At 38.6% G+C, this 26,381-nt stretch overlaps 1 protein-coding gene across 4 annotated transcripts in view; it reads left to right on the top strand.

Annotated features, from left to right (window-relative positions):
• Positions 1-4,098: 4,098 nt before the first annotated feature.
• The window catches only part of Spag9 (sperm associated antigen 9), a 130,443-nt gene continuing 108,160 nt past the window's right edge, over positions 4,099-26,381 (top strand). For all 4 annotated transcript variants that reach the window (XM_076871020.1, XM_076871019.1, XM_076871018.1 and 1 more), the window contains exon 1: positions 4,099-4,546. In XM_076871020.1, the coding sequence (XP_076727135.1) occupies positions 4,244-4,546 (303 nt within the window). In that variant the 5' untranslated portion in view covers positions 4,099-4,243. The remainder of the gene's footprint in view (positions 4,547-26,381) is intronic.

Here is a 26,381-nt window from a genome sequence, read left to right as displayed (position 1 = left end):
GCATATAGAAATAACTGTAAGAAGGTAGGTGTGGCACACACCTCGGGGAAACTGAGGCAGGAGGCTTGCAAGTTTGAGACCAGCCTCAGCAACTTAGTGAGACCCTCAACAATTTAGCTGTCTCCAAAAATAAAAAAGGGCTGAAGATGTAGCTCAGTGTTGGTAGAGTACTCCCTAGGTTCAATCCCCAGTAACACACACAAACAAACACACACACACACATCAAAACTCTAACAGTTCCAGAAGGTTGGGCAAACAACAGGACTGGTAATTTCACCCTCCCAGTGATTATAGTTATTGTGTTTAGGAAGAAACTCCTCCCTTCCTTCCCTCATCAACTCCTCCCTCCTACTGCCCCCATTACTGTCCTCACTATTTTTGTAAGGCCAAAAAATCTCTAGAAATGGAATTTCCTTCCCTTTAGCAATCAAAAGTAAACATTCTTAAGGTCTACAATATGACCTGTTTTTCCTTGATAACTCTCTTTAATAATTTCAGTCCTTGGGTTTTGAGGTGGGTGCTGGGAATCTTAACCAGCCTACATAATTAGGAACTATCGGGACTCATTTTAAGGCCAATATCCTGTCACTCCTACCTTCAGAATCAAGATTTTAGAATGGTAGGAAGTATTGACAGATTCTCTAACAAACTCTTTCACTGTAAAGATAAAGAAATTAAGGCTCACAGTCCTCATTGCAGTGATAGGCACCTAGTAGGTACTCAGTAACTATTTACATTTTTGTTCCTGGCTTAAATTGTTCAAAATGGCCAGTCCATACTAGAATACAGGGTTCAAAATTTCAAACCATTTTCTTCCTACTCTATCACATGGAGTTTTGTGTTTCCATTGGCTCTACTCTGAAGACATTACTGCCATAAATTGTATGTTAGTTTATATACCTATTGCAGTGCTAGGGATTGAACCCAGGGCCTCATGTTTGCTAGGCAAGTGCTCTACCACTGAGCTACATCCCCAGCTCCCTTTTAAAATTTTATTTAAAATAGTTTTATTAGATGAAATTTACAAACCATACAGTTCCCCCATTTAATGTATAGTTTTTAATGCCTTTTAGTACATTGACAAGAATTGTGTATTCACTACTTCAGACAAGACCAGGCACATTCAGGGTGGTTTGGTCATAGACTGTATTCACCACTTCAATCAATTTTAGAACATTTTCATTGCCTCAGAAAGAAATCTGATTTCCACTAGCAGTCATTCCCATTCCCTTCATTTCACATGTCCCTCTCTTGTCCCTCGATTCTCAGCAACCACTAATTTACTTTTTTTTTTTTTCTTTTTTTGTACTAGGGATTGAACCCAGAGGCATTTAACCACTGAGCCACAACCCTAGCCCTTTTTATGTTGAGACAGGGTCTCACCAAGTTGCTTAGGGAGCTGCCAAATTGCTGAGGCTGACTTTGAATTTACATTCCCCTGCCTCTACCTCCTCAGCCTCTGGGATTATTAGAATGCACCACTGCACATGGCTGTTTTTTTGTTTTGTTTTGTTTAAATTAGCACTTTACAGTTATACACAGTAGTTGGGTTCATCTTGACAAATTCATATATACATGAAATTAAATTTCAGTTCATGATCTCTGCCTATCTTTAACCTCTCCCAACCCCACTTATTTACTATCTCTATAAGTTTGGTTATTCTTGAACATTTCATATAAATGGGACCATATAATATATGATCTTTTGTGACTAGCTCTTTTCACTTAGCATGTTTTGACGTTTCACCATGTTATCATATGTACTTTTTATTGCTGAATGATATTCCATTATATACATATAACACATTTTATTTATCCATTTGCCAGTTGATGGATATTTAGCTGAATTTAATTAATTAATTAATTTACAGGATTGGGGATCAAACCTAGGGCCTTACACATGCTACTGCTAATTCTATCACTGAGCTATATATTCCCAATGCTGAATTGAATTTTAAGCAATTAAATTACTGGTTACTGATAGCTACTGATGCTTAAAACCAAGACATTAAATATAGATCTCATATCTATGTTGAATTTATACCTAAAGAAGTATACTTTATGAAGACTTAATTATAACCAAATACCTGAAAATCAACATATATTTTTTTCCTCTAAATTTCCTGATATGCATGATAATATTGTGGAAAGATAAAGACTTGCCTTAAATTTTCCTGCTCTTCTAACTCCTAGGAAAATAGAAGCATCTATATAGATAGATTGCTTGAGTGAGAGCCCTCAGGAAGAGAAGAGAAAATTAAAAGAAATTCAGCAAGACTTTTTCTGGCTTTCAAAAGAGAGGTCAAATCCTGGTATGGTGGACCACACCTGTAATCCCAACGACTGGGGAGGCTGGGGAGCAGGAGGATAGCAAGTTCCACACTAGCCTGGGGCAACTTACTGGGACCATGTCTTAAAAAAATAAAAAGGATTGGAGATGTAGAGCAGTGGTAGAGTGTGCCTGGGCTTAATACCCAGAACCAAACCAACCAAAAAAAGCAAAAAGCAAAAAGTGAGGTTAAGAAGAGACAGGACATTTGGGGATCACACCCAGTCCAGTAGTTGACATTCCTATATCCCAGACACATAAACAATCTAAGGATGACTGTGGGAGGAGGGAGAGGAAAACAGCACAGGTGCAAATCAGTCATTAAGACTTAAATTTTCATCTCTGTCCTTCTGAACCGATCATTGGCTCTCACCCAACCTCCACACTGTTTGTATTGGTTTCCAAGCGGGTCAAGAATGGGAGACTAGCCGGGCCCAGGGGAGCACATACATAACCCCAATAGAGGCAGAAGCACAAGGATCGCAAGTCCAAAGCCACACTCAGCAATTTAGAGAGGCACTAAACAAGTTGGCAAGACCCTGTCTCCCTTGGGTTCAATCAAAAAAAAAAAAAAAAAAAAAGGAGACTTTTGGGGACTAATTTATGTTTTGGTAGGAAGAAACTGAATTTGTAAATGCCAAATTGAGGATATTATGCCCACAAATCCCTTGTTTACCTAAATCCTTTCTTCCCTCCTCCTATTCTTGGATAAGTTGGGGTTAGAGAACTCCTGAGTCACCTGTGGCAGAGTAAGAGCTTTTATGAGTGTCTTCCGGCCCATTTGCGGATGCCAGCTGAGGACACTGGGAAAGATCCTGACGCAGCCCGCCCTAGACTTGGGTGTTGTGTCATTCCCTACACGTGATACTCTCCCAGGCGGCAGCTATCTCACAAATCTTGAGATTTATCCCACCCACTGACTCCACCCCTTTCCTCCCTAACTTCTCAACCTCTGAATTACCTGCTCCGTCCCCCAACCCCCGCCCGCTCCATCACTGCCCCCACTGCTTCAAGACCGGGGAAGAGGAAGGTGGTTGGAGACCTAGAATTTCCTCTCCCCAAGTTGGCCGGAGCAGAGAAACCATGTTTGGGAAAATGCAAGATGTGGAGTTTCAGTTTTACCCTTCTCCGGAATGCTTTGCATTTCCTGTTTTAGGTTATCCTTACTCTTCCCTACTCCAAACAGTACTACCCTACTTGAGAGCACATTATCACTTGGTAGACTCTCCTATTTATGCTTCTCCCCCACCCCACTTTTCTGAGTCCGAAATTCCCAATTAGAGCTAGCTTCAAGTCCCGGCTCGGCCTCTTTCCTAGCTACGTAACCTTGAGTGAACCACAACTTTTCTGGGCCTACTTTCTTTGTCTGTAAAAAGGAGGCCAAACATCTCAAGCACTTCGCCGGTTGTGATGATTAAATGAGAAAGCGCCTGGGAACTATAAAAAAGCAATAGAAATGTTAGCTACGTTTGTCCTGGTGGGCTAGTCTCTCTTTCAGAACCCCTCCCTTTCCTTTGGGATGGCCTTGCAAATCCTGCCTCGGTTCGCAACGCTTCCCGTGGGCGTCGCACCGGTAGTTTGGCGCTGGATATTGACGCCACCGCCTTCCTCCACCGGCGCACGCTGACGCATAGCTCCGCCCCCGGCCGCGCCTGGCCTCCCGTGGGGCCCCGCCCACCGGGCTTTCGCGGCGTCGGCCCCGCCTCGAGGGTGACGTGTAGGGCGCGCGGCCGGGCCGCCCCGGCAGTTGGTGCAGCGGCGGTTGGGGTGAGTGCGCTCACCCCACCCCTCCCCTCCTCCAGCCCCGGCCCCCACCCCGCCTGGCCCAGCCCTAGCCTTAGCCGGGCCCGTCCCGTGCGGGCCCGTGCCGTCCCTCAGCCGGCGACGCCCCGGGCCGCCCGCCTGCCCACCACCATGGAGCTGGAGGACGGTGTGGTGTACCAGGAGGAGCCCGGCGGCTCCGGGGCCGTGATGTCGGAGCGGGTGTCCGGCCTGGCCGGCTCCATCTACCGCGAGTTCGAGCGGCTCATCGGGCGCTACGACGAAGAGGTGGTCAAGGAGCTGATGCCACTGGTGGTGGCGGTGCTGGAGAACCTGGACTCGGTGTTCGCGCAGGACCAGGAACACCAGGTGGAGCTGGAGCTGCTGCGGGACGACAACGAGCAGCTCATCACCCAGTACGAGCGGGAGAAGGCGCTGCGCAAGCACGCCGAGGAGGTGAGGGCTGGCGGGCTACTAGGGTACGGGGCCGGGGGTCGCGGCCGGCCTGGGGACGTGAGGCGCGCGGGGCCTCCTGGAGGACGGGCCTGAGGCGAGGCCTCCGGCGCCGAGCCCAGACGCCTTGCTCGCCCCTGAGGCTCGCCGGCGTTGGAAGCCGGGGCAAGGCCAGTGAGTGTTCAGGAAAGGAGTGAGGTGGAAGGCAGGGCCCAGAGAGGAAGCGACAGCCTGGCATGAGGACACCTGGGGTTGGCAAGGGCGGAGTCTTTAGGGTGTCTGGTTGCTCCTTGGTGTTTAGGGAAGTTTCCGACCACCGTAGGTTGGTCGGACGGCGGCTCAAACTTTTACCGTTGGGGAGGAGGATTACTTCTTTCTTAATGTATAACTTCCGCTGGCTCCAGTACCTTTCCAGGGGGTTACTGCTGCTTTGGGAAGTTAGAGATCTCCCTCTTTCGGTCAGTTGCTTCTTGACATTTTAATCCATTTGAGAAAGAGATCTTATTTTATGTCCTATGTGACATTCTTAACATTTTGTCAACATTTACATGTTGTATTGCAGTGCTCATTAATTAGGTAGTGTGCACTGTTTTATTTTATTGGTATCCCACACGAAAGCATTCCTCCATATCAGGTGGTAACCTTGGACAGTTCCCTTCAAAAGCTCTTTGTTTATTTATAAGAGGACTGGGGGGCGGGGTTGAGGAGGTGTGGGTGACAGTTGGCAACACTTTTCCTGTCTTGAATTTGCTTCTCAAACTGCGGTTTACAGGTGCACTTGGCCGGCTGTTAACTGGAGCATCTGAGTGGTGACCTCTGTGCTCTCACTTGCAATCTGTGAACCTTTTGGAGCTCTGAAGTGCAAGTGATATGTCCTTGGAGTCCAAGATTTTAGTTTTCAGGCTGTGTTGTCATTATTTCTGTGGAACTTTTATCTAAAGCAGGCAGTGTCCTAATTGTCTTTGTTTCCCCAAGCATCTAGCATAACTGGCTAAATGCTTGGTGACTGAAAGAGGCTAAATAGTTATTGAAGGAACCATGTGTTATTTTTCAGAAACACTTGAAAAGTTTTTAGGATGTGAGATTGTTCAGTAGCTCATTTCCTAATGTTAAATAGTGCCACCATTTAAACTTTTTGTTTTGTTTCATCACATATATCTTTGCACCTAGTTGCTTTTAGTTTGATTATAGTGACAATTTTTAGTTATTATGATTTTGAGATCCATTTATCTCAAAGGAATGTCATTGAATTTTCCAAACAATTGGCTTTATTTCAGGAATATTTCTAAATATATAGGGAGAGCACGGTTGAAAGTACAAATGACAATGGGATCACAATTTCCACTAGTTTATTAGCACTGTTTATAGAATAGAGGTTTCTGAGCTGGCTTGCCACTTCTTCATGCTCATACAGGCCAGTATGTTGATTGTTCATGGAAGAGACTGGGCAATTAACCACATGTACATACAGGTGAGGAGCAGACTCAGCATGATCTATCGGGCCCATCATCATCTGTCACCTCTGGTAAAAGAAATACTCCCTCCAGCCTTAAACTCCTGTCATTCCATGTAAACATGGGCAAAATGCCAAGGTCACACGTGCCAGGAAAACTCTGCCACAGGTTACAGAATCAGAAAATAAAATTGACCAGCTGGTAGGCTTTGGGTTTTATATTAATTTCTTAAGTAAACAACCTTTTTTTTTTTTTTTTCTTTTGGTACTGAGGGTTTGAACCCAGGGACACTTTACCAGTGAACTACATCCCAGCCCTTTTTATTATTATTTTATTTTTGGGGGAGTACCAGGGGTTGAACTCAGGGGCACTCAACCACTGAGCCACATCCCCAGCCCTATTTGCATTTTATTTAGAGACAGGGTCTCACTGAGTTGCTCAGTTTTTCCCCATTGCAGAGGCTGTGTTTGAACTCCTGATTCTCCTGCCTCACCCACATGAGCCACTAGAATTAAAGGTGTGTATCACCATGCCCGGGTCCTTTTTGTTTTTTTTTTTATTTCAAGACAGGGTTTTAATAAATTGCTGAGGCTGGCCTGGAACTTGTGATCCTCCTGCCTCAGCCTTCTTAGTCTCTGGGATTACTGGCATGCACCAACCCAGCTTAAGTAAACAACTTTTTAAAAGTAGGTTATCCCATGACTTCTTTTGTAGTTTATATTTTTTCAGTCACATATGTAAAATCCCCATAATGAAACCTTTATGGATCATGACTGGAGAACACTGATGAAATGTTAGATGAGCCAACTCCCAGACCACAAACCTAAAACCATTTCATGATTAGCCTTCATCTTAAATCAGAAGACTTAAAACAAATTTTTCCTACATCTAGAAATTCAGTCTCTTAGGCCAATATGCAGAGTTAATTTTGTTTAATTTCCTGTTTTGTGCCTTTAACATGAAGTGTAAGAGTCTGCTATTATAGCAAAAAGTGCCTCAGGGTATTTGCAGCAAAAGTAATTTGAAAACATAGAAATTGTCCATCACAAGAGTGTAAAATAAATTCTGAGCACCTTTGTGTAAATTTAGGAGCATATATAAATGGTAAGAATGTTTTAGGAGCTTGTGAGGTGCAATAGTCATTTGCTTACAGGAATTGTCAACAAGGAGTCAAAAGTTTAATCTTTATTATAATGATAGGACTTCAGTTGAAGACACACTTGTTTTTCTTTGCTTTTGTTTGAATTTTTGTGTGTGTGTCAGTTGCTGTTTTAGTGAGTCTTTAAGAACTTCCCAGGGGTTGGGGGATGTAGCTTTGTGGCAGAGTTTATGCTAGGCGCTCTGGGTTTAAGCAAAGCATCACAAAAAAAAAAAAAAAAAAAAAAAAAAAAAACACAAAAATAACCCAAACACCTAAAGGAGGACTGATTTTTAGATAGATTTAGACTAGTTTCAAATGTTAATCAAGTAATTGGCCATATTTTCTCCCTCTCTGGGCTCCCTGCCACATTATCTTTCCATTCCTTATTCAAACCCTGTCATATGCCTTTGCCCATGCTGCTTCCTGCCCCAAAATGCTCTTCCCTCAGAGCTTCACCTGAAATGTTATTACATCTTTATTTATTCACTGAAATCTTAAAAGATTTAGAGAGCTCGAAGTACATTCTAGTGCTTTGTTGATTTCTGTATTACCTACCTTATTTTGTATATAAAACTAATACATTTTAAAACATACTTCATTTTTCAAAATGTTATTGTTCTTGCTGAATCATTTGAACTAGCTTCACACTGGCTCCAGTCAGAATAGATGTGCCCCTGCCCCTAGTTTATCCTTATTTTCTGGTACTTTCTGAAGTTAATTCAGTTCTGAAGGGGTGTATGTGCACACGCTTGGTGATTACCTTTTGAAATGATAATCAGTTAACCATTTAAAAAAAATATTTATTTATTTTTTTGTGGACAAACAATATTTTTATTTTATTTTTATGTGATGCTGAGGATCAAATCCAGTGCCTCATGCATGGTAGGCAAGCACTCCACCACTAAGCCACAACCCAAGACCCAGCTAACCATTTTTTAATTCTTAAGATAGATCTTTTTTTTTTTTTTTTAATAGGTGATCTTGACATTTCATACATTAATTAGGATAGATCTTATTATTATTATTATTATTATTATTTTGTGTGTGTGTGTGTGTGTGTGTGTATGGTGCTGGGGATGGAACCCAATGCCTTGTACATGCAAGGCAAGCACCCTAACAACTGAGCTATATCCCTAACCCCTTATTATTTCTTAACCTTAAAAAAATCTATGGTTATTGATATTAAGGGAGATACCATTATATGAGATTCACATTTTGACTTAGTTAAGATCACAAAAGAGAATACAAAATTGGGTATACTACCAACTGGGCCCAGGACTTCTAGTCAGAATGTAGATAAATATAGGACAATTCATGAGATTGCCAGAGTGTGTACTATAGGTCACTCATTCAGTTCTGTGTTTAAGGGACTAGGAGGTTCCAAGCTTGGTGGTGCATGCTTGTAATCCCAGCAACTCAGGAAGTTGAGGCTGACACGTTCAAGGTCACCATAAGCAATTTAACCAGACCATGTGTCAAAATAAGAAATAAAAAGGCTGGGGGCTGGGGTTGTGATTCAGGGGTAAAATGCTCACCTAGCACGCAAGGCCCTTGGTTCAATCCTTAGCACCACATATAAATAAATAAGGGTATTGCATCCAACTACAACTAAAAAAATAAACATTATTTATTTATTTATTTTTTGGTGGTGCTGGGGATTGAACCGAGGGCCTTGTGCATGCAAGGCAAGTACTCTACCAACTGAGCTATATCCCCAGCCCCCCCAAAATAAATATTTAAAAAGGAAAAAAAAAGAAATAAAAAGGTTGGAAATGTAGCTTAGTAGTAAAGTGCTTCTGGGTTCAGTCTTTAGTGTACATGTCACATACTCAAATACTGGGAGGTTTCTACTTTCTGGAATCCTAAGTTTACCTTTAACTATAGGCCGCATACCTAAGGTTTGGAGGAGAACTGGTATTAGAACCTAGCCAGTTGTATTTTTTTGTTCTGTTGACTAATGGCTGAGTTATTTTGAAAACATCTTTTTTGCTTTGCTCAGCACACATAATGAATACAGCTGTTACCAAAATAATTAGGCTGAGATCAGAAATATCCAATATAGACCCAGTTTAATAATTTATGTAACATATGTATTTAAAAAGCTGATATTCACAAATATATTTGTAAATTATATTTTGTATTTTGAAGTCTTGGCCAGTAATATTTAATTATTGGTTTGAAAATAGCACTGTATTTTATTTTCTGTTTAATTTCCTATTTCACATCCTAGGCAAGTGTTCTACCACAGAGCTACATCCCCATCCCTTTTTTTTGGGACAGAGTCTAAGTGAACTTAGTATTCTCCTGCTTTAGCCTCCCGAGTAGCTAGAATTGTAGGTATGCATCACCACACCCAGCCCTCTCTGCTTTATATTAGGAAAAATTTCAAACATTAAGAAAAATTAAAAGTACATTGCTCAACTGGGCACAGTGATGCATGCCTGTAATCTCAGATTATTAGAGAGACTCTAAGTAATTTAGTGAAATTCTATCTTAAAAGGGTTGAGGATATAGCTCAGTGGTGAAGCAAACCTGAGTTCCAAACAATTTTAGGTTTGATAGATTCCATGTAGGAGATAAATAGGGTGATGTGATGAAGAGTAAAGAGGCAGGCACTTTAGATGGAACAAGCAAGTTAAGGTTGAGCTGTCATGCAGCAAATAATTCATCTCATAAAAATAATTATTTAGATCTGAAATCTCTTGATTTTCCTTTTACCTATCTGACCACTTTTAAATTTTCCTTAATATTGTTTATTGATTTTTCTTGGCATTTCTAAGGTCCTCTTTAGTTCTCCCTCTGCATACTGCCTAGCAGATATTTTCCATTCCCATAGGTTCATTTACCATTGGTTGATTATCTTAGATTATCTCATTCATGTAACAGATACTTGTATTGAGCGCCAACTGTGTGCCTGGTACTGTACCCATCGGGGATACACTTTTGAGTAAAACAGACAAAGTCGTTCCCTTATGCAACTGACTGCTTATTAAGAACCTTAAGCTCAGGTCTTTTCTTTCAAGTTTTGGATCCAAATTACATTAGTTATTGGACAAGTATGTCTTCCAGCCTGACCAAAACTGAATTTGTGTGGGCGTGGTGGCACACTCGGGAAGCTGAGGTAGGAGGATCATGAGTTCAGAGCCAACTTCAGCAATTTAGTGAGGCACTAAACAACACAGCAAGACCCTGTCTCTAGATAAAATACTTAAAAAGGCTGGGGGATTAATCCCCCCTGAGTTCAATTTCCAGTACCAAAACAAAACTTAACTTGCCCCCCAAGACTGCTTATTATTTTTGTTTTATGATCCTGGAAATCGCCCTCTCCATCTCTCTCTACTTTGTTTTTCTTTTCTTTCTTTTCCTATCCTTCTCCTTCCTCGTCTTTTTTCCTTAAAGATTTCTTAAGATAGGCACAAGGGGCTGGGGATGTGGCTCAAGGGGTAGCGAGCTCGCCTGGCATGCGTGCGGGGCCCAGGTTCAATCCTTAGCACCACATACACACAAAGATGTTGTGTACGCCGAAAAACTTAAAAAAAAAAAAAAAAAAAAAAAAAAAATTAAAATTCTCTCTCTCTCTCTCTCTCTTAAAAAAAAAAAAAGATGGGCATAATATCTTTATTTTTATTTATTTTTATGTGGTGCTGAGGATTGAACCCAGTGCCTCACATGTGCAAGGCAAGCGCTCTACTGCTGAGCTATAAACCCAGTGCCCTTTTTTCCTTTTTTGATATGTGATCCTACGAAGTTGCCCACGCTGGCCTTGACAAACTCATGAGTTCAAGCAGTCCTCCTGCCTTGGCCTCTGAAAAAGCTGGGACTTGTACAGAATTGCTGTTTTACTTTCTTTTGTTTCCAACTTTTAACTTATCTCTGGAATCTCTTTCTTTTTGAAAAAAAAAAAATGCCTTTATTATGTTTAGTTAGTTTTGTTTTTTAATGTGGTGCTGGGGATAAAACCCAGTGCCTCACACATGCTAGACAGGCACTCTTCCACCAAGCCACAACCTCAGTCCTCTTTAATTCTTTGTAAGAATTAACATATGCCATTCTGGTGCAAGCTACCAACATCTCACCTCAAATGTAAACTCCACAGAGCATGAACTTTGTGTCATTCACATTATATCCCAGTAACTGGCACATAGGAAGTACAGAGTGAATATTTCTGAATATATTACTGATTTTTCTGTTTCTGGTATTGCCAGTGTTTCTAAAAGGGAAATCTAATCAGATAATTTTATTCTTCAAAAAGCCCTTATGGGCTGGGATTGTGGCTCAGCGGTAGAGCGCTTGCCTAGCACCAGTGGGACTCGGGTTAGATCCTCAGCACCACATAAAAATAAAGGCATGTGTTGTGTCCATCTACACCTAAAAAATAAATATTAAAAAAAAAAAGCCCTTAATTGGCTCTGCCTAAAGTTCTTGAAATGGACTTAGTTCCCAACATATACAACCCTAGGATTGAGCTGCCCTTTATCTTGTCTCTGACCCATAATGAATACTTTGATTTTGTTTCACAAAATGTATTCTTCCCAGGCCTTAATAAAAACCATCTCTTTGCTTAGCACACTTTTGCTCTTCTGTTGCCTAATTTTATTCATCTAGATTTTAGTTCTGGAATAAAATTATGAATACCCAAGTATGAATTATGCCTGTCTCATATACTTCCACAGAATACCTATCCTCTCTGACTTTTAGAGTTTGGGTGGAAGAAGTGTTAGTAGGTTGGGCCTGTGTACCTGGGAAAAAAATGTCAGGGTGTTTGTGATTATAACTCTCTCCATTTTCCCTTTAACCTCAAGGACCATTATTTATGAGAAACTCAAACTTACATTTACTGCACGCACAAAACTTTCTTCATTCTTTAAAAAAAAAAAAAAGATGATGATGATGATGACGACACAAAGTAATAGAAAATTAAGGCTTGGGATGTAGCTCAGTGCTCAGCATACAGGAGACCCTGGGTCTTTTTTTATGATACACTTTTTTGTTTTGTTTTCTGTGGTTTTTCTTTTTTTGGGGGGGGAGTACTAGGAATTGAACCCAGGGATAATTAAACACCGAGCCACATCCCAGCCTCTCCACCCCCCTGCCTTTTTTTATTTTGGAAACAGGAAGTTTCTTAGGGCCTCATTAAGTTACTAATGCTGGCCTGGAACTTTCAGTCCTCCTGCCTCAGCCTCCTGAGTTACTGGGATTATAACTGTGTGCCACTGTGCCATTTCAAATTATACTTTTTAATGACTTTATAATATTCCATCATAAGGTCATCAATCCAGTGAAGGGGACTGGGAAGTCTGTAGTTTAAAAGACACTCGAGATTTATTATCCAAATGCAATGCATAGACTTTGAATCCTGATTGTAAAAGCAGTTATGAGACAATTAACAAAATCTGAAAAGCAACTTGATATTGCATTTTAGTTCATTAAGGGTTTGAAAATGATGCTATTCTAACCCAGTTATTCCTTAAGCATTTATTAGCTAAATTTTCTTATAAAGGAGCATTTCCCCTCATCAACTGGTTACCCTGAGGTATAGTTTATATAAGAAAGATAAGAAAAATGCTGATTCTCTTCATTTAATAATTTCCGAGATATCTTCCTGTTCTAGCTTTCCCCCTCCCTACCCTTTAAAAAAAAATAACGTATTGTTCTGGTTTCATGAGAGCAGTGACTTTTCTTTGGTCTCTGAATATATTAATTATAGTTTTCATTGTTCCCTGCTTTGTCTATGTCCTCAGAGTCACATTTTTTTTTTCTTGCTAGCTTTGTGCTCTCTCTTTAAGGTTATAGTTTTCAACCAACTGATAACCCCTAATTATCCCTGTATGTTTTAAAAGTGAGACACTAAAAAAGGAAGACCAGAAGCTTTGTGTGCCTTGTTGCAGTTTATTGCCTATAGGGACTCTAGATTTTAGTAGCCCCTGGCCTTTCTTGGAGACATTTAAGTTCTTTCAGAGAAAGGATAATTTCTTTTGGGATGTGGCTGGAGTGAATGGTAGATAAGTTTAGTTATACCTTATGGAAAGCTGGATGAAAGCAGCTAAAAAGTATTACTAGTTTGTGTATAGACTTTTATTTACTTCCTCTCTTCATTTGGTACCTGCTTGGCTGTGGCTAGAATGTTTCCTAGTGTAAAATCTTTCTGGTTGGGTTTACTAAACTTCCTATTTCTTGTGTCTGAGCATAGAAAGCCATCTGGCCACTTATAGATGGGGATGGATACTACCTGGGGATTTTATACTGACTCATCTCTCCTGATTTCAGCTGCATATTCACCACACCACTTCTCTATTACAGAGTTTCCAAAGTATGAATCTGATTTTTTAACTGTTACAAATAAATTTGCAATAAATATCCCTGCATACACCTTTGTGAATGTTTATATATTTATTTGCTTTTTTTTTTTTTTAAACACTAGAGATTGAACCTATGGCACTTATCACTGAACTACGTCCCCAGGCCTTTTTATTTTTTTGAGACAGGGTCTTGCTAAGTTGCTTAGGACCTTACTGAGTTGCTGAGCCTGGCCTAGACATGTGATTCTCCTGCCTCAGCTTCCTGAGTCTCTAGGTTTTCAGGCATGCAACACCACACTCAGCTCTTTATTTGCTTTTTAATGATAGATTCTTATTAATTTTTTTCCATATTAACTTAAATGCCATGAGTAATTCCAAGTTTTTTAAACTTAATGAAATATCCAAAGATTAATGGTTAGAGCAAATAATATAACAAGCTACTGTATACCCATGACTCAACTTCAGTTTTTTAACATCAAGCCAGTATTGTTTCATGTGAACCTCCCTATATCCCCTCACCATCTCCATCATATTTTTCAAGCAGACCAAAACTTACGTATTAGTGTATTTCTAGGGCTTTAAAAAAGAAATAGGTGCCATACCATTATCACACCTAAATATTATGAATGATTATTCCATATAATGTTTAATATTTAATCAGTGTTCACATTTCCCCATTTGTCTCATATAGTTTTATAGTTGATTGTTTCACTCAGGATCCAAACACAATGGTTTGTATGTTTACACTTGGTTTATATGTCTTAACTTTTTTTTTTATACCAAGGATTGAACCCAGGGGCCCTTATCCACTGAGCCACATCCCCAGCCCTTTTTTATATTTTATTAAAGACAGGGTCTTGCTGAGTTGCTGGGTTTGAACTTCCTCAGCCTCCCGAGTGGCTGGGATTACAGGTATGTGTCACCATACCAGCTTTAAATTTTTTAATGTATGTTGTATTTTCCCCCATGACATCAAGTTTTGAAGAAACCAAATCATTTGTGTTAGAAAATTTTTCACATTTTCAATTTGGGGATATCCCTTAGGTGTTGCTTAACATGATCTTCCATCTTCTTTTCTGTCATAAAACTGATCCAGTTGTGTTGATGCATGCCTGTCATCCAGCTAGCTGGATGGATGAGGCAGGAGGATGACAAGCTTTAGGATTGCCTTGGCAACTTAGTGAGACCCTGTCTCAAATAAAAACTAAAAAAGGCTTTATGTAGATCAGTGGTAGAGTGCTTCCCCAGCATGTGTATGGGCCTGGGTTAAATCCCTAGGGCCAAAAAAAAAAAAACATAACACATAAAAATAACCCCCCCAAAACAAACCAGAAATAAAAAGACTATGCTGAAAAGCAATTGCATTTAACTGAGTTAAATAATAATTATATAATAAAATGGAAATACCCCCCACCCACCATGACAGGGTAAGTATCGGGGTTAGATATCTTGGTGGATATTTGGCAATAATTGAAAGTACTATTTAAAGGGTTCCCGCCTGCATCTTTCTTTATTCCAAAGTGCAACAATCTCTGGAAAGTTTTTTTTTTTTTTTTTTTTTTTTAAACTTTGGGAGCTTGCCTTTCAAAGTATTCATTTGTTTTTCTCCAGAACAGTAGGGCAAAACAGTCCCTATAAGCCATCTGGACTTGCAGGCATTTTGCTTTACCACAAAGCTTATTCTTTTTTAGATTCTGACGTAAGTCTGTATTGTCCTGCATTTTTTTTTTTTTAAGCACTGTCTAGTTGCTCCTAGGAGAGTTCTGTCTGAAGTTATACACTGTGGGTGCTGGCCCATTAGTTACTGAGAGGGGAAAGGAGAAGGGAGTGTCTTTGTGTGTATATACACGTATGTTTATATATATATATATATAATATATATATTATAAAATATTTATTTTTTACTTATAGATGGACACATATCTTTACTTTATTTTTTATTTTTTATGTGGTGCTGAGGATCGAACTCAGGGCCTCGTGGATGCTAGGCAAGCACTCTACCAAGCTCCAAGATATATTTTTATGTCTGCAGCAAAAGTACATTTATAGGCTCTTACTCTCTGCTACTCTTTAAAAAAGGTTTGTGTGTATGAGAGGGCAAATAGAGATAGGGAGGGGATATACACACTCCTTACCAACATACCTGAAGGATCTGACAAAACTCTCCTTTACTAGGGATGAGTAGACTCAGTTTCCAGGGGGTTAGATAGCTTTGTAATTTGAAAAGCTGGTGCTCTCCTCCCATGATTTCTTTTTCTTTTTCTTTTTTTTTTGCTTTAACTTCATCATGACTGTTCTAATATTTTCCAAGTACAGTAGAGGGTGACCAACTTTATAATCATGCCACTGAAAAGTTAAGTCACATTAAATCAACTACAAATGTCCATAGACATCTCACAAGCATTCATTAAGTTTAGCTTTTTTTTTTTTTTTTTTTCCTTCTTCAAAATGTCTTTGGCTAGGGGTAAAACCTTCAAATTTCTTTTTTAAAAAAATATTTATTTATTTATTTATTTGGTGTAAATGCCTTTATTTTTATGTGGTGCTGAGAATCGAACCCAGGTCCCACTCGTGCTAGGCGAGCGCTCTGCCGCTGAGCCACAACCCCAGCCCCAAACCTTCAAATTTCTATTTACTTTGCTTTAAAAATATTGTTATTCACAAATTATAGTAGTGAAAGGAGACCACCTCGTCTGATTGGGAACCTTTGTGATGAAAACCTTTAAAATATAAGAACAAACAATGTCTATATAGTGAATCCAGTTGTTCTTGGATTTTTTTGTTTTTGTTTGTGATGCTGGGGGTCTAACCCTGGGTTTCCTGCATGGTAGGCAAGCTCTCTACACTAAACTATACCAGAGCCCAGTGAATCTGTTTTGTACAGTTTTTGTATGGGTTTTTTGAAATGAACCCATAATTCTGTCCCAGTCTTGCATTAATTAATCATTCTTGTATTTTAGCTTTTGACTTCAACAGAGCTAATGTAGTTCACAAATTGTGTATAATTATATATAATTAAAATAGAATTATCCCTTCCCATTGATTTTTTTCCTCCTCCCTCAATATCCCATTTCAGAGTTTGATTTTAATTAATTATATATAGAAAAACACTCCCAATTATTTTTAGTTAAATGATAATACTGTCTTTGATAATATACCAAGTTTTTCTTTTCTTTTTTTTAATATTTTATTTAGTTGTAGTTGGACACAATACCTTTATTCCCTTCATTTACTTTTATGTGGTGCTAAGGATCGAACCCAGGGCCCCGCGCACGCTAGGCAAGCACTCTACTCCTGAGCCACAATCCCAGACCCCTATACCAAGCTTTTCTAAAGTGAATTGCAAATGAGTTATGGTTCCTGTTCAGCTTTTTCACTTTGGAAACAATATAGGCCTGTGTTTTTCATTTTTTCCTTGCTTTATTATTTTAAAATATATAAATAATTCTTGTTAATTATGAAAGAAAAACAAACAGAAAACCCAAAACTTTATAGACTATTTAAGGATAAAGTTATAGAAAAAAGGTCAAGTCACACTAAATCTCACAGCTTATGACTATTGTTGGTCATTTATTATATGCCCTCAAGCCCTTTCGTATGCCTGTTTACTCCTCCAGCTCATAAAAGTAGGATCAGACTACACGTAATATTTTCTATCAAAGCCGTTAATGAATTAGAAGATTGTTAATGAATTAGAAGATTGTTAATTCTTATTCTTTTTTTTTTTTTTTTTTTGTATTGGGGATTGAACCTAGGGGCACTTAATCACTGAGCCACAGCCACAGTCCTTTTTATTCTTTATTTGAGACAGGGCCTCACCAAGTTGTTGAGGCTGGCTTTGAACACGTTGTTTCTTGCTTCAGCCTCCTGAGTTTCTGGGATCACAGGTATGCACCACCACATCCAGCAAGAACATTGATTCTATTTTTGGGGGGGTGAGGTACAAGGGATTGATTTCAGGAGCACTTGACCACTGAGCCACATCCCCAGCCCTATTTTGTATTTTATTTAGATACAGGGTCTTACAGAGTTGCTTAGTGCCTTGCTTTTGCTGAGGCTGGCTTTGAACTCACGATCCTCCTGCCTCAGCCTCCCAAGCCTCTGGAATTATAGGCATGCACCACCATGCCTGGCCCTACTCAATTTTTTTTTTTAGAGAGAGAATTTTTTAATATTTATTTTTTAGTTTTCAGCGGACACAACATCTTTGATTGTATGTGGTGCTGATGATCGAACCCGGGTCATACGCATGCCAGGCGAGTGCGCTACCGCTTTAGCCACATCCCCAGCCCCCTATTCAAATTTTAATGCCAAATTGTAGTTCCTGGGACATGTCATGACATTCATGTCTCTATGCTTTCTCATGTGCCATTACCTCTTCCTGGAATGTTTTTACCCCACTTCTTCAGGTAAACTATTCCTCTTAAGAGTTGGCTGAAATGCTTTCTTTTTTTTAAAGTTGATTTAGTCACTTGTTCCTCCATGTTTTCTGTATGGGACATAGCATGTTATATTGTTAATGTTTACTGTGTGTCTTTGATGGCTGTCATAAAATAATTGTTTATATTCCCAACAGTCAACATAGATAGGTATATGGCCTTATTTAATGTGACAACAATTTTTTATTTGTTTATAAAGTGACAGAATGGGATATGTTTCTATTTTTGTGCTGTCTTAATTAGTTTAGTAAAAATTATGGGAGTGAAAAGAAGACAAGTTGAGCAGTACTCACATGAGCTCCTAGCCTACCCAGAATCTCTGAGCATGGAAAAAGGGTAGAAAAAAAAATAAAAAGAAAAAGGGTAGAAAGAAAGTTTTCTTGGGGAACTTTTTTTTTTTAGTGTAACCAATGCCACTTATTGCTTAACTCTTCTGATAATATGAAAGGGTTGGGTTTGGGGAAAACAAACAGTTTTCATTGTATTCCTTATACTCTTCCTTTAATTCCCATCCAGGAAAAAGAAGGACCCTTTTATTATGGCCATGAATCCAAACCACTTTCTGCCAAGAGCTCTATTTTGGCATCTGAGTCAATTTTATGACACCTCTTCCATTTCTATTCCATTTTTCTCTTAAAATTTTTTTTTTTGTACTAGGATTGAACCCCAGGGGTGCTTAACCGGTGAGCCACATCCCCCTGCCTTTATATATATATATATATATATATATATATATATATATATATAGAGAGAGAGAGAGAGAGAGAGAGAGAGAGTGTGTGTGTGTGTGTGTGTGTGTGTGTGAGTGTGAGTGTGAGACAAGGTCTTGCTAAGTTGCTAAGTGCCTCACTAATCTGCTGAGGCTGGCATTGAACTAGTGATCTTCCTGCCTCAGTCTCCTGGGATTACAGATGTGCGCCACCTTGCCCGGCTCATCTCTTCAGAATTTTTTATGTCAGTTTGTGAGTTCAAATCCAGCCTCAATAACTTAGTGAGGCCCTAAGCAACTCAGTGAGACCCTGTCTCTAAATAAAATATAAAAAAGGCTGGAGATGTGGCTCAGTGGTTAAGTGCCCCTGGGTTCAATCCCAGGTACCAAAAATAAAAAAGATTGTATCAGCATTTCTTTTTTTGATATATATATATACATTTGTAAACTGTCATTCAGGACAGTTTACATTTTTTTTTTTTATTAGTTGTTCAAAACATTACAAGGCTCTTGATGCATCGGCATTTCTTACTTTCATATTATTAGCATTTATGTTAAAATTTTTAAAAACTTGTTTTGTTTAGATGTACATGACAGTACATTATACATATGTATTATACATATATGGAATATGACTTAGGATCCCATTCTTAGTGCTAACTAGAGCACAACATTTTCTAAAGGTTTTTTTTTTTTTTTTTGTCTCTATGTCATTCAGTATCTTTGGGGGGATTGAATCCAGGACCTCATGGACACAAAAGTTCGAGGATGCTCAAATTGCTTATAAAATGGTGTGGTATTCATATTACCTATGCACATCCTCCCAAATCCATTACATAATCACTTTATTACTTATGATATTGGATTCAATATAAATTCTATGTAAAAAATGTTAAGTCTATAGGGAATCATGTTTAGGGAATAATGACAAGGAATAGAAGTCTGTGTTCAGTACAGATGCAGTTTTTTTTTTTTTTTGGGTGAGGGGACAGTGGAAATTGAACCCAGGGCACTTTACCACTGAGCTACTTCCTCACTCCTTTTTATTTTTTTAATTTTAAGACAAGGGTCTCACTAAGTTGCTTAGAGCCTTTTTAAGTTGCTCTGACTGGCCTTGAACTTGTGATCCTCCTGCTTCATCCTGAGTTGCTGAGATTATGGCATACACCACCACACCTAGCTTCCAGATTTTGACTGCAGTTGTTTGAATCCACAGATGCTGAACCTTGCATATAGAGGGAGTATTGTCAGCACTGTTCTGTTTCCTAAGTTACTCTACCTTCAAGAAACTCTTATTTCTGAGATAGCTGTATTATCAATGATATTTCATAAAACATTGACCTCAAATTTGCCTGTTTGATTGGTTTTTATCTTGGTTAACCATTTAGCATACTTAGGTCACTTGTTACTTGTTTTAAAATTACTCTTTGAAAGCTATTAAGAAGTTTAGCCTACTAAACTTTCAGTGCCAAGTGTGATCAAGATGCCTCTAGTGAACTTGGAATGGAACCACCATTTGACCCAACTATTCCACTTCTTAGTCTATACCCAGAGGACTTAAAAACAACATACTAGAGTAATACAGCCACATCAGTGTTCATAGCAGCACAATTCACTGTAGTCAAACTGTGGAACCAACCTAGATTACTTTCAGTAGTTGAATGGAAAAGAAACTGTGGTATATATACACAATGGAGTATTACTCAACAATACAAGAGAATAAAATTATGGCATTTGCAGATAAATGGATGGAGTTAGAGAATATCATGCTAAGCAAAGTAAGCTCCCAAAAAAACAAAGGCCAAATGTTTTATCTGATAAGTAGATGCTAATCCATAATGGGGGCGGGGCTCGGATGAGTGGAGGAACTTTGGATGGGGTGGGGAAAAGAGGGGTAGGGGGAGGAATGGGGATGGGAAAGATGTTGAAATGAGATGGACATCATTCCCTAGGTACATGTATGATTGCATGAATGGTGTGACCTTACTTTGGGTACAGAGAAGTAAAAAATTGTGCTCTATTTGTGATTAATGAATCAAAGAGCATTTTGCTGTCACATGTAACTTATTAGCAAAAAGAAATAAATTGAAATTTATAAAAGATGCCTCTAATGATTAGCATTTTAAAGAATTTAAAGCATTTTCATTTCAAATGAAAACATAATCTACTTTTTGGTTTTTTGGTGGTGGGGGTAGAACCTAGGGCTTCACAGATGCCAAGCAGGCACTCTACTACCCACAGTGTAATACACATTTGAAATTAGAATTTTTCTTTTTTTTTTAAAGAGACAGGATTTTAATATTTACTTTTTAGTTTTCGGCGGACACAACATCTTTGTTTGTATATGGTCCTGAGGATCGAACCCGGGCCGCACCCATGCCAGGCGAGCGCGCTACCACTTGAGCCACATCCCCAGCCCAGAGTTTTTTAAGAATAGAGACAATTCTTTAAAAAATAATTTTACAAAAATCAACATTTAGGGAGGAATGGTGGAATAAAATTGACCAAACTATACTATGTACATGTATGAATATACTGCAGTGAATTTTACCTTTATGTGTATCTATAAAGCACTAATTTATTAAATAAATAGAAAGAAGACCAGCACAGTAGAGGAAAGGGAACAACAGGTAGGAGCAGAGGAGGGAATAGGGAAGTACTGGGGACTGAATTGGAACAAATTATATTCCATGTTTGTATAATCATGTCAAAATGAACCCTAAAATTTTGTATAACTATAAAGCACTAATAAAAATCCATATTTATAATTTTTATAAATGGGGAAAAAGTCTTTTGAGCTTGAAGATGCACTGAAATTGTATAGTTTTGTTTTATGTTTATCTTTCTCCGGAAAGGATCTGTTTTTATTATATTCTCAAAGGAGTTCATAATTCCAAAAAGTTTAAGAGTTACTACTTGGATGAAGAAAGAAAACACAAATACCTTAGTGAGAAATAGTATTTCATTTAGAGTCTCTACATTTATCTGTTTTAATTTGTTTTAAGGAAAGGCCTAGAAATATGAGTTACTTTGGAATATTTTCATTATTTCCAGCCTTTTCCCATGAAAGGAAATTGTAGGAAAAAAGATTTCTGTTTAGAGATAAATAGTCCTGCTGGTCTAAGACCTATGACATCATCAACATTTTTTTTTTCTTCTTTTTTGCCATCTTTATTTAAAGTGATACAGATTTAAAGCCCCCAGTATTACAAACTGAAAAATTTTGAAGCTTGAATTATCTTGGTAGTTGTAAGTAATAACTGTAGAGTAAGCTTATATTGAATAGTGACTGCTAAACAGTGATGGATTATTCAAGCTTTTCTGCAGCCAAACTGGGTGCCTAAGAAGTGTAGCAGACATGAGCCGTGCATCCATTGTGGTGTTTCTCTTATCAGTCGGAAAGGAATTCTGAATAAGCAGAGTAGTAGTAAAGTTTTTTCTTAGCAGTTTAATAACACAGCATTTTAAGTATTACTTGATAAGCATCTGTTTTCTGTAAAATGGTATTTTATTCATAGGCGCACACACAAACAACCCCGAGTCACTGGGAAGGATTACAGGCATGTGCTACCTCAGCTGACTGGGAATATCTTTTTCTTTTTGAGTTTCAGATTATGTATGTATGTATGTATGTATGTGGTGCTAGGATTAAATCCAGTGCCTCACACATGCTAGGCAAGCGCTCTGCCACTGAGCTACAGCCCTAGTCCAGGAACATCATTTTCAAAGCAGGTCATAAAGTAATTATGTTTTCTTATTTGTTACTTTTTACTTATATATCTAGACAAAATATTGAAATAACTTAGCACACCTCATAGTTGATGCTTTTTTATTTAATGTTAACTTATACCTTCTGCCTGCATTCGATTGTAGCTTTTCTGAAGGCAGGGATAGATAATAAGATACTCATCTGGCATATAGTAAGTAGCTAGTAGAAGCTCATGAATTAATGAATGACTTATCAATTTCCCTCTCTTTATGTTTACTATAAACCTTTACTTCTATATATAGTCATCTTTAGATTAATATTCTGGATAAATAAAGAACGGCTTTTCATTGGATTTTTGCAGAAGCCTCACAAATATCTAATATTCTTATAGAAAAGTATAAGACAGGGCTGGGGCTGTAGCTCAGTGACAGTGCTTTCTAGCATGTGCAAGGCACTGGTTCTATCCTCAGCACCACATAAAAAATAAATTGATAAAGATATTGTGTATCCCTCTACAACTAAAAAAAATTTTTTTAAAAAGAAAAATACAGAACAGAGGTGCTAAACCTGTTGTTTAAACCTGTTTTGTTTTTTTTTTTGTTGTTGTTGTTGTTTGTTTTTTGTATTGCTTTATTTTACATGGGGTTTGTAGAAAGATTTCAGAGGTCATTGAGCCTCCTAAGGGAAATAGAGTTTGAGGTGGGTAAGGGCATCTTTTAATGGGGAAACATCATTTATAGATGTATCAAATTTCCACATGGAACTGTGGATTCTCAAATGATTAAAGACCAATGTTTTAGAGGTTGTAGGTTTCAAGCTTTAAAAATCAGGAAAAGATTGGATCAGATGACCTTTGAGGGAAAGCAGATGACAATGTTAGAATGTTTCACATTCTTGTGATAGAAACCAGCTTGAACAAATTGATGTTAAGAAGAAATCTACTGGTTTATATAATTAAAACACACACACAATTTGAATTTTTCTTCTTTCTCTTTTATTTTCTTCTATATTGTCTTTTTTCTCAGGATTGCTGTCTTTGTATGTTGGAATAAGAGATCAGTCTGGAGCTTACATGTGCTAAGTTCTTAGAAGTTTTAAGCTTCCAGAGGAGGAGAAGGTGGTGTCTTAAGTTTGCTTTCTATTGCTGTAACATAATATCTGAGATGGGATAATTCGTAAAGAAAAGAAGTTATTTTGGCTCACAGTTCTAGTGGCATTTGGAAATCCAAGATGGGCAGTTGGTGAGGGCTTTGTTTTGCTTCAATTCATGTCCCAAAGTGGAAGGGCAAGTGGGCATGTGTGGAAGAGACAAAATATGAGGGACTGCTTTACATCTTGCTTTACATCTTGCTCTTGGATTGACTAATCCAATTCCTCAAGAGCAGTGTCCTTATATAACAAAGGTATTTTATCCAATTTAACAATCTAATTCCCTCTTAAAGGTCCTACTACCTTCCAACACTGCTACACTGAGAATCAGATTTCAAAATGAATTTTGATAGGGACAAATTATATCTGAGCCATAACAGGTAGTATTTTTTTCTAATAACTGGTAGATGTCCCAGAAAGAACCTTAACCAGTCTAGATCATTTCCCCTCAGGGAGATGGAGTCAGTACCAATCAGATTACATGACTAATAGATTTAATATGAAATTGGGTAGAGGAATTTCCCCAAAGGAAGGCAATGTGTGTGGGGAAAAAATTTATTATTTTTTTTCTCTATAGTGATTGAAAAGCTTGAGGACAAATAACATAGGTAATGGACTGAAAATTGAACGTGAAAATTAGTGTATATTTAGAGAAGCCAAATTTGTTTTGTGTATGACTTATAATATTTTTCTATATGGATTTCAGATTACTCAAAGTTTTATTCATTTATTGGTTCCTTCATTTAACAAATATTGGAGAATATGCTATGTTCTGTCATCATTTTTTGTACCAGGATTGTAGCAGTGAATAAAACAAATGTCCTTGCTTTCATGGAGCCTACATTCTATTGAGGACAGGCATATAATAAATAAGATAAATTACTGAAATATATAACATGCTAGATGGAGAGAAGTGCTCTGGAGGAAATAAGCAGAGAGAGGAGATAGGGAATTATTATTACAGTCTTAAGTAGGATAGCCAAAGAAGATCTTGCTAAGGTCTTGTTTGTTTGTTTGTTTTTAAAGAAAGTGTCATTTGAGTTAGGACATAAAGGAGGGTGAGGAGGGAGTAAGCCATTTGGATATCTGGAAGATGAAATTTCCAAGCAGCAGGAAGCAAATGCAAAGGCTCAGAGTGTTGAAAAAACTGCTAGAACCTTGAATCAGAGAATGAGAAGAAGGGATAAATTAGGAGGAGGAATAAATATGGGATAACATCAATGAAGTAAGGGGATGGGGGGGCAAATTGTCTAGGTCCTGGGAGGCCATGGTAAGAGTTATGGGAAAGAATATAAAAAACATCAGAGAGTCTTGAGCAGGAGAAAATTAATCTTAGTTTATTTTTTTAAATAAATTTTTGTTGATTTTTACTTGTAGTTGAACACAATAAACCTTTATTTTATGTATTTTTATGTGGTGCTGTGCCTCTCATGTGCCAGGTAAGTGCTTTACCACTGAGTTATATAACCCCAGCCCTAATCTGAACTAGTTTTTAAAGGATCACCCTAACACTGAGTTGAGAATGTATTGTAGAGGCCCAAGTGGAAGTGAGGAGACCAACAAAGAGGCTATTGTAAAACAATAATCCAAGCAATAGATATTGGTGGCATAGACAAGGGTGGGGGTGGAGATGATAAAAAATGGTTGGAGGTATCCTTATTGGGTCCCCTCTTGGCCTACTGGCGCTCGGTCTCTTCTCATTTGAATAAATTTTACTCTTTTACATTCACTCTTGTTCATCTGTAGATTTTATCCTTCAGATTCATGAAACAACAGCCTTGAAAGGGGGCACTGGTGGGCAGCTGGGCTCTGCTGCAATACTGTAGCTGCAGAGACTGAAAATCCAGTTTCATCTTTGGGGGCTCATCCTGGATCCTTTGGAAAGTATCATTCCGGGCCTTTGTATATCTTATCTAGTCACCAACTGCCACCATAGACTTCTGGTGATATATGAGATTCCCAAATATATGAGATTCCCAAACTACAAATGGCTTTACAGATGGAATCCAAAACCAAACTCCTACTGGGGGCCCTTAAATAGGCCTCTGTAGAAGGACCCTGACTACCATCCTCTTTTTAACACCCTTTTTCAGGCTGTGTAGGTAGAGGTCATCCCTTCTTCCCCTAATGGCAGTTAGGGGCACTTCTTCTGAAGGAGGGGAATGAATAGAATAGGTAATGGACCCCATTTAAGCCTTTTTTAATGTAAAGACCACTCTGAGAGGTTAACCTATAGAAACATTCCAAAAATTCAGTCAATTCTTTTGTCCCAGATGATGGGAATAAAGAGGCAGGACCTGTCTGAATGAAGTCTACAGATTCAAGGGTTTGCCAAAACCTTAACATCTTCCCATACCTGTTTAGCATAGATTTTGACCAATAGCACTGGTACTTTTCCAAGACCTGATTATCATAGATATTGGTTGGTATGTCTACCAAGTAACTGTATAAGCCCCTAGACTAGTATGCGTAAGTGGCAACCCTTTTGGGTCCCCTCTTGCCCTGTGGAAGCTGTGTCTCTTCTCACTTGAATAAATGCTACACTTTTACCCTTAAAAAAAAAGAAAAAAAATTGGATCTGAGGTAGATTTGCGGATAGGAGGAGGTATTAGAGAATGAGAAGAGTCAAAGTTGACTCTAAAGTTTTGGGCCTGAACAAATGACCATAGATAGTAAAATTTTTCCTCCCCTGTGGTGCTGGGGATTGAACCCAGGGGCACTCTATGACAAAGCTATACAAACCCTCATTTCTTTTTATTTTATTTTGATATAGGATCTCACTAAGTTGCCCAGGCTGGTCTCAAGCTTGTGATTTCCTCCCTAAGCCTTCTGAGTTGCTGGGATTACCGGTGTGCACTAATTTTGACATACTAAGTTGACTATTGGAGGGGACTGGCGTTGTGACTCAGCAGTAGAATGCTTGCCTAGCTTGTGTGAG

The sequence above is a fragment of the Callospermophilus lateralis genome, chromosome 11 (genome assembly GCF_048772815.1).
Source record: "Callospermophilus lateralis isolate mCalLat2 chromosome 11, mCalLat2.hap1, whole genome shotgun sequence".
Taxonomy (NCBI): Eukaryota; Metazoa; Chordata; class Mammalia; order Rodentia; family Sciuridae; genus Callospermophilus; species Callospermophilus lateralis.
Note: the sequence above shows the minus strand (reverse complement) of the source record. Positions and strands in the feature narration are given on the sequence as shown.